This window comes from Hemitrygon akajei, chromosome 29, assembly GCF_048418815.1.
Source record: "Hemitrygon akajei chromosome 29, sHemAka1.3, whole genome shotgun sequence".
Lineage (NCBI taxonomy): Eukaryota > Metazoa > Chordata > Chondrichthyes > Myliobatiformes > Dasyatidae > Hemitrygon > Hemitrygon akajei.
The window spans coordinates 44,928,643-44,946,280 of NC_133152.1; the positions used below are offsets into that span (position 1 = coordinate 44,928,643).

The window sequence follows — 17,638 nt, forward strand, 5'->3', positions numbered from 1 at the left end:
CTCCTTATCTCTGTTCTAAATGAATGCCCCTCTATTCTGAGGCTGTGTCCTCTGGTCCTAAACTCTCTCACTATTGGAAGCATCCACTCCACAACCACTCTATTTTAGGCCTTTCGATATTTGATAGATTGCAAGGAAATCCCCCCCCCCCCCATTCTTCTGAATTCCTCTGAGTACAGGCCCAAAGCTACCAAAGGCATGCTCTCTCTCCCCCTCCCCCTCCCCCTCCCCCCTCTCCCTCTCCATGTCAAAGGAGACCAGACCCCTGGTCAGTGTTTTCCATTCCCTCTCCCCCAGGTGAAATTCTGGCCATGAACTTTCTGCTCTACTTCATGTAAAGCACTCTTGTTCAGTTCAGAGGGACAAGTTATCGGCTGTAATGCCACAGCTCAGAATCAGGGCAAGCAGACGCGATGGGCTGAATGGCCTAATTCTGCTCCTATATCTTTTGGTCTTCTGGAGGGAAAGAGAAGACAGATCCCCAGTCCGCACGTCGGTATATAGAGCTGTCACAATGCCAGCTCATTCCAGCCCACTCGTTTGTGTGAGGAATGTGAGTGTGGTTCAGAGCTCCGAGCCAGCAGTGGAGGAATGTTGCTGGGCAGCAAGCCAGAGGAGTGGCTGGGCAAGATGGTGGCGATGGGCGGGGCAGGAATGCAGATCCATTCCCACAGACTGAGTTCCCAGACATTCCAGCGGCTCAGATAATAGAGCTGCTCTCTCATAATTCCAGTGACCCTGACCTCCGGTGCTCTCTGTGTGGAGTTTGCACGTCACCCCACCTTATGCCATGGCTTCTCCCTGGATTCTCTAAACTTCTGGGTCAGGAGATTAATTGGCTGTTGTACACTTCAAGGTTCAAAGTAAATTTATTACCAAAGTACATATATGTCACTGTATGAAACCCTGAGATTCATTTTCCTGTGGGCATTTACAGTAAATACAAAGAAACACAACAGGCTCAATGAGAAACAGCACACAGCAAATCAATCAACCCATGTACAAAAGTTAATAAATCGTACAAATAGAAAAAGAAAACAAAAAGAATATTAATAATAAATAAAGAAGCAATAGATATCGAGAGCACGAGATGAAGAGTCCTTGAATGAGAGTCCATAGGTTGTGGGAACATTTCAGTGTTGGGATGAATGAATTGATCCCCTCTGGTTCAAGAGCCTGAGGGTAGAGGGTTGGCGGTTCCCTTTATGCGCAGTAGTGTAACGGTTAGCATAATGCCGGCAACCCAGGTTCAATTCCACCGCTGTCTGTAAGGAGTTTGTACATTCTCCAGTTTCCTCCCACAGTCCAGAGACATACGGTCTAATAGGTTAATTGGCCTCTTGGATGTAATGGGGCAGTGTGGGCTGGTTGGGCTGGAAGAGTCTCCATCTCTAAATAAAATAAAACGTGAAGTTGAAATCAGTGCAGGTATTGGGATGTGTGGGGGAGGAATTGATGGGAATGTAGGACGATCCCAAATGTTGACAACCTCTGAGCAAGGTAAAAACATTTGGCAGGCTGTTGTGGTTTGTGTAAATTTAAAGGAATTCAAGTCAAGTCACTTTTTATTGTCATTTCGACCATAAACTGCTGGTACAGTACACAGTAAAAATGAAACAACGTTCCTCCAGGACCCTGGTGCTACATGAAACAACATAAAACTACACTAGACTACAGACCTACACAGGACTACACAGTTACTGTGCATTCAGTGACACCTCTGTGTCCTGGCAGAATAGAAAGTCAGATGCATGTTCACAGGCATCGGGGGTGAAGTCTACTGTGTTCCGTCCCAGTGGGTAAAAAGAATGGCACAAATGCTGATGGTACTTGATGGGCCTGTACTGTGCTATAGTGTTCTATATTCTAAGGTGATTCCAGTTTAGTCTACCATGCTGACAGAAGTGCATGTGTCTGTAATGATGTCACACATGTTTACATACACTTTAACCTTTGCCCTTTTCAGGAGCACACACGACCTCGTGGCGATGGACGGGTGGCTTTATGCAGTTGGTGGGAATGACGGGAGCTCAAGCCTTAATTCCATTGAGAAGTACAACCCTCGCACCAACAAGTGGGTGGCGGCCTCCTGCATGTTCACCCGGCGGAGCAGCGTGGGTGTTGCCGTACTCGAACTGCTCAACTTCCCCCCTCCATCTTCGCCCACCCTCTCAGTTTCTTCCACCAGCCTCTAACGCTCGAGCCAGAGGCCGGGCATTACCTCAGTATGAACACACAGTCCTCCTCGAAGGAGCCCGCCACCGCCACGTGACTTGCTCTAGGGGCTGGCTCTGCTGCAGATTTTTTTTTTTGGGTACCATCAGCATCAACAAAACGACATCCCGAGCATCAGAAGAGAGGCCCACACCTCGCCACTGTTGTAGCATAAGAGGGAGTGAAGACACTACAGCCACAACCTGGTTGTACGTTGTGAACTGGCGTTACTCCAGGCAATTGGGGTCAGTTCTGGAACCTCCAGACTTTAGTTGGGGGCTTGGAATTCATCCAATCCTGACATCAGCTCAAGAGGTTGAGAACCGACGCGATTGCCAATAATGTCTCTGGAAGTTAGGCCAACGCCCAAGTGGCTCTATTTGAGAAACCCACAGTACTGAGCAAACGTAGGCTCTGTTGTTTTCTGAGCCCTATTCCATCTGAGGTTGGTTTCTTCTTGGCATGTTGCACGTTTATTTAATGTCAAAGAAAAATCACCAATAGCCCTCACGAGTGACAAGAAATGCGGTTACTGAGTGCAGTGGTGATCACCAAACACCTCCTTTACAATGACTTCCTCAAAGTTGCTAAGTTATTTTCAAAGCTATGTAGCATATTACTTCACATATCAGCTCCTTGGTAATGACCATAACCAGAACACAGAACATTGGACATGAAAAGATGCAGGTGAATGGACAGTAATATTCCACATCCTCTGGGTTCAGACATCTAACAGAATGCAGAAGTAAGCTATATATTTGGTACTGACCACCACCAGTGGATTCCCTCATGACCCACTAATTAATGCTTACTAGGGGCAAGAAGACTGTTTAATGTATTCAGTACTGTGCAGAAGTCTTAGGTATATATATCTCTCTCTCTCTCGGATGCCAAAGACTTTTGCACAGTACTGTATTTGTCAACGTGGAGTAGAGAGTGAGTTTGTAAATCTGGTGGTAGCGAAGGATGTTTGGAATGGCGAAGGTGGAGCACCGTGGCAGGGCTGGGGAGGTGCGACACAGGTGCAGACACACCCAGCCCTGAGACACCAGGCAAGGTCATTTGATTACAAACAATCGGTTTACTGATCATTACAGAATGTCTCTCTGGTGCTTCCCACTCTCAGTCCACAATAGAGACCCATATCAGAATCAGGTTTATCATCACTCACATATGTCATGTTTTTTTGTGGTAGTTTTACAGTGCAATACATAAAAATTACTACAGTACTGTGCAAAAGTCTTCAGCACCCCAGCTATACATATGTGCCTAAGACTTTTGCACAGTACTGAATCTTTTTAAATGGGAGGTACGTTGGCTTCTAATCATTTGTCTTCACCTTTCGCAAACTTAAGTTTATTTTAACTTACTGTCATCCTCTGGTCTCCATGTCATTAGTAACAGACATATCAGAGTGCGGCAGCAGTACAGTGCGAAGAAATAGAAAAGCAGAGGAAATAGTTGATTGTGAAACTTATTGAGAAAGCAAGGATTGGACATGATCTACTGAACATTATATCTTCATTTCTCCCAGGAGATGCAGAAAAGATGTAGAAGATTAAACAGTGTTATGTTGTTTACAGTTTTGCTTAAAGTTGATCCTCCTTTAATTTTATTCCACCTCCCCACAAAGTGAATTGTAATATGTTTCTCCAACATGGTTGTAATGCTGCCCCTCTCTGTAGGTCATTGTCGCTTGCTCACACAGCTCCTGGGTCAGGGTTCTCAACCTCTTTTGTGCTCACACAGCTCCTGGGTCAGGGTTCTCAACCTCTTTTGTGCTCACACAGCTCCTGGGTCGGGGGTCTCAACCTCTTTTGTGCTCACACAGCTCCTGGGTCGGGGGTCTCAACCTCTTTTGTGCTCACACAGCTCCTGGGTCAGGGTTCTCAACCTCTTTTGTGCTCACTCAGCTCCTGGGTCAGGGTTCTCAGCCTCTTTTGTGCTCACACAGCTCCTGGGTCAGGGTTCTCAACCTCTTTTGTGCTCACACAGCTCCTGGGTCGGGGTTCTCAACCTCTTTTGTGCTCACACAGCTCCTGGGTCAGGGTTCTCAACCTCTTTTGTGCTCACTCAGCTCCTGGGTCGGGGTTCTCAACCTCTTTTGTGCTCACACAGCTCCTGGGTCAGGGTTCTCAACCTCTTTTGTGCTCACACAGCTCCTGGGTCGGGGGTCTTAACCTCTTTTGTGCTCACACAGCTCCTGGGTCAGTGTTCTCAGCCTCTTTTGTGCCCACACAGCTCCTGGGTCGGGGGTCACAACCTCATTTGTGCTCACACAGCTCCTGGGTCAGGGTTCTCAACCTCTTTTGTGCTCACACCGCTCCTGGGTCGGGGTTCTCAGCCTCTTTTGTGCCCACACAGCTCCTGGGTCGGGGGTCTCAACCTCTTTTGTGCTCACACAGCTCCTGGGTCAGGGTTCTCAACCTCTTTTGTGCTCACACCGCTCCTGGGTCGGGGTTCTCAGCCTTTTTTGTGCCCACACAGCTCCTGGGTCGGGGGTCTCAACCTCTTTTGTGCTCACACAGCTCCTGGGTCGGGGGTCTCAACCTCTTTTGTGCTCACACAGCTCCTGGGTCGGGGGTCTCAACCTCTTTTGTGCCCACACAGCTCCTGGGTCAGGGTTCTCAACCTCTTTTGTGCTCACACAGCTCCTGGGTCGGGGGTCTCAACCTCTTTTGTGCTCACACAGCTCCTGGGTCGGGGGTCTCAACCTCTTTTGTGCTCACACAGCTCCTGGGTCGGGGTTCTCAACCTCTTTTGTGCTCACACAGCTCCTGGGTCGGGGGTCTCAACCTCTTTTGTGCTCACACAGCTCCTGGGTCGGGGTTCTCAACCTCTTTTGTGCTCACACAGCTCCTGGGTCGGGGGTCTCAACCTCTTTTGTGCTCACACAGCTCCTGGGTCGGGGGGTCTCAACCTCTTTTGTGCTCACACAGCTCCTGGGTCGGGGGGTCTCAACCTCTTTTGTGCTCACACAGCTCCTGGGTCGGGGGGTCTCAGCCTTTTTTGTGCCCACACAGCTCCTGGGTCGGGGGGTCTCAACCTCTTTTGTGCTCACTCAGCTCCTGGGTCAGGGTTCTCAACCTCTTTTGTGCTCACACAGCTCCTGGGTCGGGGGGTCTCAACCTCTTTTGTGCTCACTCAGCTCCTGGGTCAGGGTTCTCAACCTCTTTTGTGCTCACACAGCTCCTGGGTCGGGGGGTCTCAACCTCTTTTGTGCTCACACAGCTCCTGGGTCGGGGGGTCTCAACCTCTTTTGTGCTCACACAGCTCCTGGGTCGGGGTTATCAACCTCTTTTGTGCTCACACAGCTCCTGGGTCGGGGTTCTCAACCTCTTTTGTGCTCACACAGCTCCTGGGTCGGGGTTCTCAACCTCTTTTGTGCCCACACAGCTCCTGGGTCGGGGTTATCAACCTCTTTTGTGCTCACACAGCTCCTGGGTCGGGGTTCTCAACCTCTTTTGTGCTCACTCAGCTCCTGGGTCAGGGTTCTCAACCTCTTTTGTGCTCACACAGCTCCTGGGTCGGGGTTATCAACCTCTTTTGTGCTCACACAGCTCCTGGGTCGGGGTTATCAACCTCTTTTGTGCTCACACAGCTCCTGGGTCGGGGTTATCAACCTCTTTTGTGCCCACACAGCTCCTGGGTCGGGGTTATCAACCTCTTTTGTGCCCACACAGCTCCTGGGTCGGGGGTCTCAACCTCTTTTGTGCCCACACAGCTCCTGGGTCGGGGGTCTCAACCTCTTTTGTGCCCACACAGCTCCTGGGTCGGGGGTCTCAGCCTTTTTTGTGCCCACACAGCTCCTGGGTCGGGGGTCTCAACCTCTTTTGTGCTCACACCGCTCCTGGGTCGGGGGGTCTCAACCTCTTTTGTGCCCACACAGCTCCTGGGTCGGGGGGGTCTCAACCTCTTTTGTGCCCACACAGCTCCTGGGTCGGGGGGTCTCAACCTCTTTTGTGCTCACACAGCTCCTGGGTCGGGGGTCTTAACCTCTTTTGTGCCCACACAGCTCCTGGGTCGGGGTTCTCAACCTCTTTTGTGCTCACACAGCTCCTGGGTCGGGGGTCTCAACCTCTTTTGTGCTCACACAGCTCCTGGGTCGGGGGTCTCAACCTCTTTTGTGCTCACACAGCTCCTGGGTCAGGGTTCTCAACCTCTTTTGTGCCCACACAGCTCCTGCGTCGGGGGTCTCAGCCTTTTTTGTGCCCACACAGCTCCTGGGTCGGGGGGTCTCAACCTCTTTTGTGCTCACACAGCTCCTGGGTCAGGGTTCTCAACCTCTTTTGTGCTCACACCGCTCCTGGGTCGGGGGGTCTCAACCTCATTTGTGCTCACACAGCTCCTGGGTCGGGGGTCTCAACCTCTTTTGTGCCCACACAGCTCCTGGGTCGGGGGTCTCAGCCTTTTTTGTGCCCACACAGCTCCTGGGTCGGGGGTCTCAGCCTTTTTTGTGCCCACACAGCTCCTGGGTCGGGGTTATCAACCTTTTTTGTGCTCACACAGCTCCTGGGTCGGGGGTCTCAACCTTTTTTGTGCTCACACAGCTCCTGGGTCGGGGGTCTCAACCTTTTTTGTGCCCACACAGCTCCTGGGTCGGGGGTCTCAGCCTTTTTTGTGCCCACACAGCTCCTGGGTCGGGGTTATCAACCTTTTTTGTGCTCACACAGCTCCTGGGTCGGGGGTCTCAGCCTTTTTTGTGCCCACACAGCTCCTGGGTCGGGGTTATCAACCTCTTTTGTGCTCACTCAGCTCCTGGGTCGGGGTTCTCAACCTCTTTTGTGCTCACACAGCCTCTGGGTCAGGGTTCTCAACCTCTTTTGTGCTCACTCAGCTCCTGGGTCAGGGTTCTCAGCCTCTTTTGTGCTCACACAGCTCCTGGGTCGGGGAGTCTCAACCTCTTTTGTGCTCACACAGCTCCTGGGTCGGGGTTATCAACCTTTTTTGTGCTCACACAGCTCCTGGGTCGGGGGTCTCAGCCTTTTTTGTGCCCACACAGCTCCTGGGTCGGGGTTATCAACCTTTTTTGTGCTCACACAGCTCCTGGGTCGGGGGTCTCAGCCTTTTTTGTGCCCACACAGCTCCTGGGTCGGGGGGTCTCAACCTCTTTTGTGCCCACACAGCTCCTGGGTCGGGGGTCTCAAGCTTTTTTGTGCCCACACAGCTCCTGGGTCGGGGGTCTCAGCCTTTTTTGTGCCGTGGGCTAATACCATTAAGCAAGGGGACCATGGACCCCAGGTTGGGAATCCCTATCCTGGATAGTGTGTGCTTAACCAGACCTGTATTTCTATTTTATAGGATGCCACAATGGAGTAGGCATTAGTGCGACACTATTGTAGCTTGGGGCATCAAGAGTTTGGAGTTCCTTTGTAACGCCTTCTGTGAGAAATTTGTATGTCCTTTCTGTGAGTGCGTGGTTTTCCTCCCACGTTCCAAAGACGTCCTGGTTAGTAGGTTGATTGGTCATTGTACATTGTCTAGTGTTAAATAGGTAGGTTGCTGGGCAGTGGGGTGCTAAAGGCCTGTTCTGCACTGTATCTCTGGATTAGGGGTTCTCCACCTTTTTATGTCATAGACCCTTATCATTAACCGAGGGGCCTGTGAACCCCAGGGTGGGCACCCTTGCTCTGAATAAAATAAAATAATTTTTAAAAAATCACAATTAAACCCCTTAACGGCAAAACCATGTTTTTCAGAAAGATATACAGTCATGCAGCGATCTAAGCTAAACTGAATCTAAAGCTTTACTGTTGACTTTTCAGGATGAGACACTTCATCAGGTCTCTGCCTAAAATGTCAACTGTGTATTCCCTTCCAGAGACACTGCCTGACCTGCTGAGTCCCTCCAGCATTTTGTGGGTGATGCTCTGGATTTCGAGCATCTGCAGAATCTCTGGTGTTTAACTTTCTCTTGCTCATCCAAAGTTTCAATAACCGTGTGGATGTTTCCCTGGGCAGAAATGGCTAATACGAGGGGGTATAATTTTAAAGTGATTGGAGGAAACTATTGGGGGTGGTGTCAGAGACAGGTTTTTTAAACACAAATGGTGGGTGCATGGAATGCTCTCATTTTTTAAAAATTCAAATAAGCAGTGCAAAAAGAGAAGTTTCAGTTGTAGTATTCCAGACCGAATATTTGATAATTCCCTTTGGAGCAAAGAGTCATCACTTTCCGGTGGTTTTAATTTTAAATGTGGAGTAAGTTAACCAAAATCAATGTAAAGTATTGATCAGTAGAGGAAAATGTCAAACATATAAGGAGTCATATTAGTCGTGATCTATTGATGGCAGACGTCCAAAGGAGCGAAATGGTTTCCTCCTGGTCCTTCGTTTCAAACTGTACGTTTTTTCCAAATGGATGTGTAGAGATGATAAGATCTGACGATGCAAGTGTAGGAATCAGAATCAGTTTAGTAACACTGGCACATGTCGTGAAACTTGTTGTGTGGCAGCAGTACTTTGCAAAGCACAATCATAAAAGCTGTAAATTATAATAAGTAATATATTTAAATTAAACAAGTAGTGCAAAAAGAAAGAGAAAAAATAAATTGAAGTAGTGTACATGAATTCATTGTCCAATCAGAAATCTAATGGTGGAGGGGAAGAAGCTGTTCCTAAAGTGTGTGTGTGTGTGTGTGTGTGTGTCTGTCTATCTATCTCTTCAGGCTCCTGTACCACCTCCTTGATGCTGGCAATGAGCAATGAGAAAAGGGCATATCTGCGTGATGGGGGCCCTCAATGATGGATGTCACCATCTTGAGGCATCACCTTTTCAAGATGCCCTCAATGCTGGGGAGGCTAGTGCCCATATTGGAGCTGGCAGTTTACAACTTTCTACAGCTTTTTCTGATCCTGTGCAGTGGCCCCTCCATCCTAGACAGTGATGAAACCAGTTAGAATGCTCTCCACGGTACATCTGTAGAAATCTGCTAAAGGGCAGAAAACTTAGGCTAAACTATATTTGATGGTGCTATATCCAACTCTTCCTTTCACTCTCTGACACAGCAGATGCATTTTCATCCCATTACCAAGAACAACCATTTACATAAAGAAGGAATCCAATTAATTGTGACTTGAGTGCAAATGAAAATACAGTAACTAGCTGCCAGAAACCCAAACTGAAAACAAAATGCTGGAAAGACTCATTCGGTCAGGCAGCATCTGTGGAAAGAGAAAAAGAGGTTTAGGTTGAAAACCTTTTGTCAGAACTGAGTTGGTGACCTAGAGAAGGAGTAATTCTGTGTAAGGTCAGAGAGAAGGAACAAGACCACAAGACAGGAGCGCAGACCATTCAGCCCATCAAATATGCTTCACTGTTCATCATAGTTGACATTTTCTCTTTTCACCTCAATCTCCTGCTTTCTCCCTGTAACTATTGACACACTTACTAATCGAGAACCTATCAACTTCCTCATTAAATATACCCAATAACTTGGCCTCCATGGCCATCTGTGGCAATGAATTTCACGGATTCACTACTCTCTGGCTAAAGAAATTCATCCTCACCTCTATCCTGGATGGATATCCCTCTATTCTGAGACTGTGCCCTCTGATCCTAGACTCCCCCACTGTAGGAGATATCCTCTCCAAGTCCACTCTATCTAGGTCTTTCAATATTTGATAGGTTGCAATGAGATTCCCACCGACCCCCATCCTACAGTGAGTACGCTCCTCATACATTAACCCTTTCATTCCAGGATAATTCTTGTAAGCCTCTTCTAGGTCGGTCTGATCGATCTCAAACCATCTCAGAAAGATGCCCAAGTGGTCAGTTGTCAAAATGGGCTCCCCAGCCTACAAACCTTTTGTAAGTTTACTGTCCGTACAGCTGATCACCTCTGTTTTCGTTTTGTTCTCTGTTAGATTTTGCTCCTCCCTAACCTCGGTGCAATGACTTAGCTTTCACATGTGCAGCTATGAAGAAAATGAGATGTTTGAACAGGCTGGTGAAATGCCACGGGTCTATTTTAATTTACTGTTAACACATGTGAAATTGTTGCTTATTTATGGGTAATTTATGTTATGTGAAATGTTTTCATTACCTTTGCACTAAAAGAAATAGCAATACAAGCTGTCAAGTGAAATAAATGTCCTTTTCTATGACTGTTGGAGTTGGTTCATTTGTCTATGAAAAGATTCCAAACGTCCATTCAAGTGAAAATGCATTAGAGTCATGAGAAGATACAGATATAGGTGCCTTAGGCCTCTGTGTTAACCATTGAAAACTCACACTAATCTGATATTAATTCCATTTTTATTTATTTTTGCAGTTCCTTAAGGTTGCCATAGACAGGTGGGAGGTAGGTGTAGGGATATGCTCCCAGTACCTATTAAGTCTCCTAAAGCCATGCGTTCAAATTGCCTCTGACACAAGTCCAGGTCCTGACTTCACGTGTGCCTTAGCCACAAAGCCCGGTGGAACAGTTTCTGCTGACAGAAGAAGGAGTAAAGGTGGGTCGCTGGCACCTTAAAACCAGTCGCAGTGGGAGATGGGGCTTGTCAGCCATGGTTGGCAGCTCATCTAGGAGAAGGAAAACTGATCTCAGACCTCCTCTGCCTTCCAACTATACCCACTTGTGGGGAAGGATTCGGATGTAAGCCCCGAGGGAAAATTCGGAGCTGGAGTCCCTAAGGTAGTCCTATGTTGAGTTCAACACTGACTGGCAACTGTTCTGCTGCCAAATAGTCTTGGTCTTTGCCGGTCCTCTGGGCTCATCAGCTGTGTGGAGAGGGGTAGCTTGCTACATGGGCAATAGCCTGCTCTCCATATCATGCTGCCCTGGCTTGTGTATCAACAGACGGCACTGCACCAACAATGTAGTCAGCTAGGATGTAACATCCTTGGTAGATCCCTGCCAAAGGAGGTCCTCACATTCATTCTTGTTGGTGGTATGGTAGCGTAATGGTTACCGCGATGCTATACAGCACCAACAATCACCAATCGGGCAGCACCGGAGGTCAGGACTGAATTCTTGTAATTGGCCCTTTGAGGGACTGCATCACTGTGTTGTGTATTGGTGGAAATCAACAAGGAAAAATCTAAGCTGCTCTTTGATAGACGCTTAGATTCAACACCACAGTTTGAGATTGCCCACCTAAACAGCTTCCAAATACAGGCCACTCTTCTCCTTGACCCAGGAAGTGAACACAGAAGTGGATGTGGTTATTCAACTTGGGGAACCTTCGAATGTTCCATCACTTCTGACATAGGCGTAGAGCACTACAGCACAGAAACAGGCCCTTTTGGCCCATCTAGTCCATGTCAGCCTGGTCTTCTGTCTGGTGCCATCTACCTATACACGAATCATAGCCCTCCATACTTCTCTCTTGCACCTATGTATCCAAACATATCTTCAATGTTATAACCAAACTCTCATCAGGCAGCTCATTCCACACTCTCATCACTGAGTGATTTCCCCTTAAACATTTCACCTTTCACCCTTAACTTATGACCTCTAGCATTCCCCCTATTTTAAACCCTCATAATTTTATACACCTCTATCAAATCTCCCCTCAATCTCCTACAGTCCAGGGAATAAGGTCCTAACCTATTCAACCTTTACCTATAACTCAGGTGCTTCAGTCCCGGCAAAATCCTTATAAATTTTCTTTGTACTCTTTCAAGCATATTGAACTGCATGCAATACTCCAAATTTGGCCTCACTGACATTTTATAGGACTTCAACGTAACATCCCAACTCCTTTGCTCCTTCCGTTACAAAAGGCAGAATCTCCCAATGACTGCCCATCTCAATTCTGCTTCCTATTTGCACTCCACTACTGCCACAATGACTCCGTGTGGAGAAGCAACACCTCAGTCCACCTGGGTAGCTTCCAATCCGATGCCAGGAACATCGATTTCACTAACTTCCAGTAATTTCCCTCCCCACCCCCTTGTCTTCTCACCTACCCATCACTCCCCCTCCTCCCCCCCCCCCCCACTGGTCTCCCTCCTCTCCATTCTTCCATGCTCCACTGACCTCTCCTATTAGATTCCATCTTTCCCCTATCACCTCACAACTTCTACACCTTCCCCTCCCCCACCTCCTTCATCGGGCTTCTTTCCCCTCCCTTTCCAGTCCCGAGGAAGGATCTCGGCCCAAAACACTACCTGTTTATTCATTTCCATAAATCCTGTCTGACCCACTGAGTTCCTCCAGCATTTTGTGTGTGTTCCATTCCCCATTCTGGCTCCCCTCTTCTCACCTGATCACCACTTTCCTCTGGTAGCCTTCCTCCTTCCCCGTCTCCCATGGAGCACTGTCCTCTCCTGTCAGATTTCTCTTTCTTCAGCCCTTCACCTCTTTACCCATCCCCTTCCAAATTCTTCATCTTCCCCCTCCCCCCACCTTATTCTGGCTTTCTCCCCCCCCCCCCCCCCACCCCATCCTCCTTTCTGGCCCTGATGAAGGGTCTCGACCTGAAGTGTCAACTGTTTATTCTCCTCCACAGATGTTGCCTGACCTGTTGTGTTCCTCCAGCATTTTGTGTGTGATCCCACTCCCTGTACTCAGTGCTGTTGATTTATGAAGGCCAATGTGCCAAAGTTTCTCCCTGGTTAGACCAGGACATTCAACCCAATCAGGTAACGCCAACTGTTCAGTTCCAATTGTGCCTCTGGCCATCTTTCTCCATCTAAATCTATTAGATCCCTCTTCCTCAATCAACCTCCCACTAATGATACTGACACCACTTAAATTAACCACCACTGTTAACATCAGTAATTTTCTGAACGTAAGGTGACAGCAAATCTGAGAATCATCGAGGACTTCTGTATAAAACACTCATTCCACTGTTCACACTTTCCCTGAAAAACTCAGGATTCTTGGAAGAGAAATCAGTCTATATGTTTATGTAACTCTCTGGAAGTGTTAGCACAGGTAAACAGCGTGGTGAAGAAGGCACGCAGCTTGCTTGCTGTCATTGGCCAGGAAATTGTTGCAGCTGCCTAAATAGTTGATTGGGCTGTGTGCAGTTCTGTTGTAAGGGTATGATTAAACTGGAGACGGTGCTGAAAGTTCGCACATTTGGAGAACTTAAGGAAAGATTGAATAGGCTGGGACTGTCTGTCACAGTGTAGGTGCCTGAGGCATGACTTAATTATAAAATTATGAGTGGTGTAAACACGGTCGATAATTAGTCATTTTCCCAGCCTAGGGGAGTTGAAAACTAGAGGGCACAGATTTAAGATGGGGAAGATTTAAAGGGGATCTGATGAACAGCTTTTTCCACAGAGGGTGTTTGGTATATGGGACGACCTGCCCGAGGAAGTGATGGAGGTGGGTACAACTGCAAACTCCAAGAGGACCATAACCTTGTGGTTTGGAAGTTTGCGTCCCTCGGTGACCCGGAGAGCTATGCCGGCTGGAGTCAGGGCTTTATGCTTTGGTTCTTGGTAGGATCACCCATGCCAAACAGGTCAAAGGGAAGAGGCCAGACTAAGAGTGGTCCTCTGGTTCTTCAGGTTTGGGAGTTTGGCTCAGGGCTAACAACCCTGATTGGTCAAGCAGCAATGAAGAATCCTTCTACATCTGAGTGTGATGGTATTCCTGAGTCTCCAGCCAGGATTTGCATGACTGGCAGTGGTGAAAACTGAGAGGAAACAACTAACATGATGAAGGAAGTCCAGAGCTTGAGGACCTTCATTGCTGCCCTAAACGCCAGTGGTATAACAGGCAGTAAGTAGGTACAATGGCAAAGTTTAGCAGGCATTTGGACAGAAACATGGAAAGAAAGAGTTGGAGAGATATGGTCAAAGTCGAGTTTATTGTCATCTGCACAAGTCCGTATGCACAGGTACGATGAAAAGCTTACAGCAGCATCACAGGCATGTCGCATATAAGCATTCGCAATGGAAAATGGCAATAGCAACAGGTGCCAAGGGCTGTTGGTTGATCAGTCACTGTTCATGTGGTGAGCAGCAGTATCATCAAGGCTTGAGGTCAGGCTACTGTTGGTACTGTCTGCTGGACGGGTGCAATCCGACACCGGTAACAAATGGCCCAAACTGAATCGGTTTGACGAATTGTCAGGGCCAGACAGAGTGCACCAATACACAGCACCAGGCCCTAAGACAGTTTCTACTCTACTGGTACTAAGCTACTGATCAGACTCCTTGGACATTAAAGATGAACTCTTGATCTCCCAATCTACCTCATCATGGCCCTTGCAGCTTATCGTCTACCTGCACCGCGCTTTCTCTGTAACACAATATTCTGCATTCTGTACACACAAGATTCCGCAGATGCTGGAAGTCCAACACAAAATGCTGGAGGAACTCAGCAAGTCAGGCAGCATCGATGGAAATGAATAAACAGTCGACATTTCGGGCCAAGACCCTTCTTCGGGGCAGTAAAGGAAAGGAGATGAAGCCACACGTTGCAGCGCCAACAATGCTTGGCATAAGCCCCTTTCCTCCCTCCCATCCTCTCTATAGATGCTTCCTGACCTTCCATGAATAGTTTATTACAAATAGTTACTAACTAAATCCAACTGGGGAATAGGAAGACATTCCTTTACTCAGGATTCAGTTTGAATGTGGGATTGGTCACCATAGGACGATCTAAAGGGAATTGGATGGGTTCTTGTGTGAGAAAGCAATGTTGAAGGGCTGGTAGGCTCACTTTGAGGAATCCTGCAGCTCATAGTCTCAGTAATTATTTATTTACTTTTTTTATTATTTGCACAGTTAGTCCTCATTTGAATGTTTGCCCGTCTTTGCCATATGTGGTTTTTCATGGATTCTAGTATCTTATTTTATTTTCCTGTGGATGCCTGCAAGAAAATTAATCTCAAGGTTGTGTATGGTATAGATGCTTAGATTAAAAAAAGAACTTTGAACTTTGGTATGAGATAAATGGAAAGCTGTAATCGGAAAGAGGCAGAGGTTTAGAGGGCAATAATGTCAGGGCAAGGGTTTGGATTTCGTAACCACTGGCATTGCACAGCCAGGATCAGGGAACATGTCAGGTGCCACCTTTCTGGGATTGTGCAACATCTGAATTTCTCACAAGGTTCATTAAAGAGTCATTTTAATTCAGTCAAGACCAGATCGTTACATAATGCATTCCCGTCAACCAACTAATCAGATGTTCTCAACAAGTTCATATATTATAAACAAGGAAGTTCATGAGACTGGAGAATGATTAAAGATGATCTTATATTTGTCACATGTACACAAAAACATACAGTGAAACTCTTGGATTGCATCAACAACCGAAACAGTCCAGGATGTGCTGGAGAGAGCCCACAAGCACTTGAATTCCAGGCACCATGGTAAGGTAGTGGTTACTGTGACACTATTACAGCTCGGGGCATCAGAGTTTGGAGTTTAATTCCGGCGTCCTCTGTAAGAAAGCTTGTCTGTCTTTCCCGTGAATGCGTGGGTTTCCTCCCACAGTTCTAAGATGTACCCATTAGTAGTTTAACTGGTCATTGTAAATTGTCCTGTGATTGGGCTAGGGTTAAATCGGTGGGCAGTGGGGCTCTTTGGGCTGGAATGGCTAGCTCCACATTGTATCTCTAAATAAATAAATAAAATAAAGTGTCACCGGGCTTCGGGCCTTGCTCATTACATCCCGTAGCTGCTTTCTAACCTCCAGTTCTTCGTGTATAAGGATGTCCAGATTTCTTTGACTACAGCCCGTTCTGGGGCAGACCTGGTGGTAAAAAAGGCATCTGGCATGCTGGAGGAACTCAGCAGGTCAGCCAGTATCTATGGAGAGGAATAAACAGTCGACATTTTGGGCCAAGACCTGTCATCGGGACTGGAACGGGAGGGGGAAGAAGCCAGAATAAGAAAGTGGGGGAGGTGGAACGAGCACAAGCTGTCTGATGATAAGGTGAGACCAGGTGAGGGGGAAGGTGGGTGGGTAATGGAGGGGGGATGAATTAAGAAGGTGGGAGGTGATAGGTGGAAGAGGTAAAAGGGTGAAGAACAAAGAATCTGATAGGAGAGGAGAGTGAAGCATAGGTGAAAGGGAAAGAGGAGGGACAGCAGAGGGAGGTGATGAGAAGGGGTGAGAGGGGAGCCAGAGTGGGGAGTAGAAAAAGAAAGCAGGAGGGGAAGGGGGAGAAATTACTGGAACTTGGAGAAATCAGTGTTCATGCCATCAAGTTGGAGGTCCCCAAATGGAATATGTGTTGTTCCTTCAGCCAGAGAGTGGCCTCATTGTGACAGTAGAGGCGGCCAGGGACCAACATGTTGCAAGGAGAATGGAAAGTCAAATTGAAATGTGTGGCCACAGGGAGATCCTGACTTTTGCGGTGGATAGAGTGAAGGTGCTCGACAAAGTGGGCCCCCAATCTGAATCGGCTCTCACAGATATACAGTATTGCACATGGACTCTTTCTAGGCCTTTCAATATTTGGCAGGTTTCAATGAGATCCCCTCTCATTCTTCTGAACTGCAGTGAGTACAGGCTCAGATGTCAGCAAGGACTAGATGGGCTGAAGGGCCTGTATCTGTGCTGTAGTGCTCTATAACTTTTGTGCAGAGGATAGATTTTCAGCCACAAAGTGCAGTTCAGATAGACAAGTAAAGTGTGAGGGCCCCACACAAGATAGGTTAGGAGATAAAAGGATTTATTATCACTTGTCAGTCCTTGTTTCAGTAATTCTATTACACTTCTTTCATCTACAGTGAATGCCCGTGAGAAAGTGAATGTCAGGGTGGTACTTGGCAGCATATACGTACTGTATTTAGGTAATGAATTTACTTTGAACTTCCGAGTTTTTTACTTTGGACTTTGAATTTCTCAGTTGTTGGAGCTGCACTCATTAAGTTGGTCGGAGAATATTCCCACCATGCTCCTGACTTGTGCCTTGCCAATGATGGAACGGAGGGCTGAGTCACACCTAGTTCATCACCTGCTCTTTGAAGTAAATTTTAAACCTGTAAAGAGATGACTCAGTGACATTTACATCCTGCTTCACAGATCAGACCTGTCTGCTTTCACAAGCAAATCTGGCCGTGGGAAAAGAAAATCTATTACTTTTCAAGAAGATTTTATGCTCTCACTGATTTCCAAATTAGTTTGTATTCTAGAAATCTCCATTAAGTGGGATCACCTAACTTTGGTAAAGTGTTTAACAAAGTGTTAGAACGGCAAGGTAGCTTAGTGGTTAGGGTAAAAGACTTAACAGTTGGTGGGCTAATTGGTCCCTGTAAATTATCCTCTGATTAGGCTAGCATTAGATTGGAGGATTGCTAGGCAGCGTGGCTCAAAGGGCCAGTTTTGGGCTGAATCCCAATAAAAAAATAGATAGGTAGATAAATGTGCCAGAGATCCGGGATCAGTCCCATCACTGTCTGTAAGGAGTTTGTACGTTCTCCCCATGAGTTTCCTCGGGGTGCAATGGCTTCCTCCCGCAGTCCAAAAATGTACAGGCCAGTAGGTTAATTGGTCACATGGGTGAACTG

The 17,638-nt window shown here is 47.4% G+C and overlaps 1 protein-coding gene across 1 annotated transcript in view; it reads left to right on the top strand.

Moving 5' to 3' along the window:
- The window catches only part of klhl17 (kelch-like family member 17), a 58,761-nt gene extending 54,653 nt beyond the window's left edge, over positions 1–4,108 (top strand). Inside the window, exon 13 of the mRNA XM_073032303.1 lies at positions 1,967–4,108. Coding sequence (XP_072888404.1) covers positions 1,967–2,195 — 229 coding nt within the window. The 3' untranslated portion in view covers positions 2,196–4,108. The remainder of the gene's footprint in view (positions 1–1,966) is intronic.
- The last annotated feature ends 13,530 nt before the right edge of the window (positions 4,109–17,638 follow it).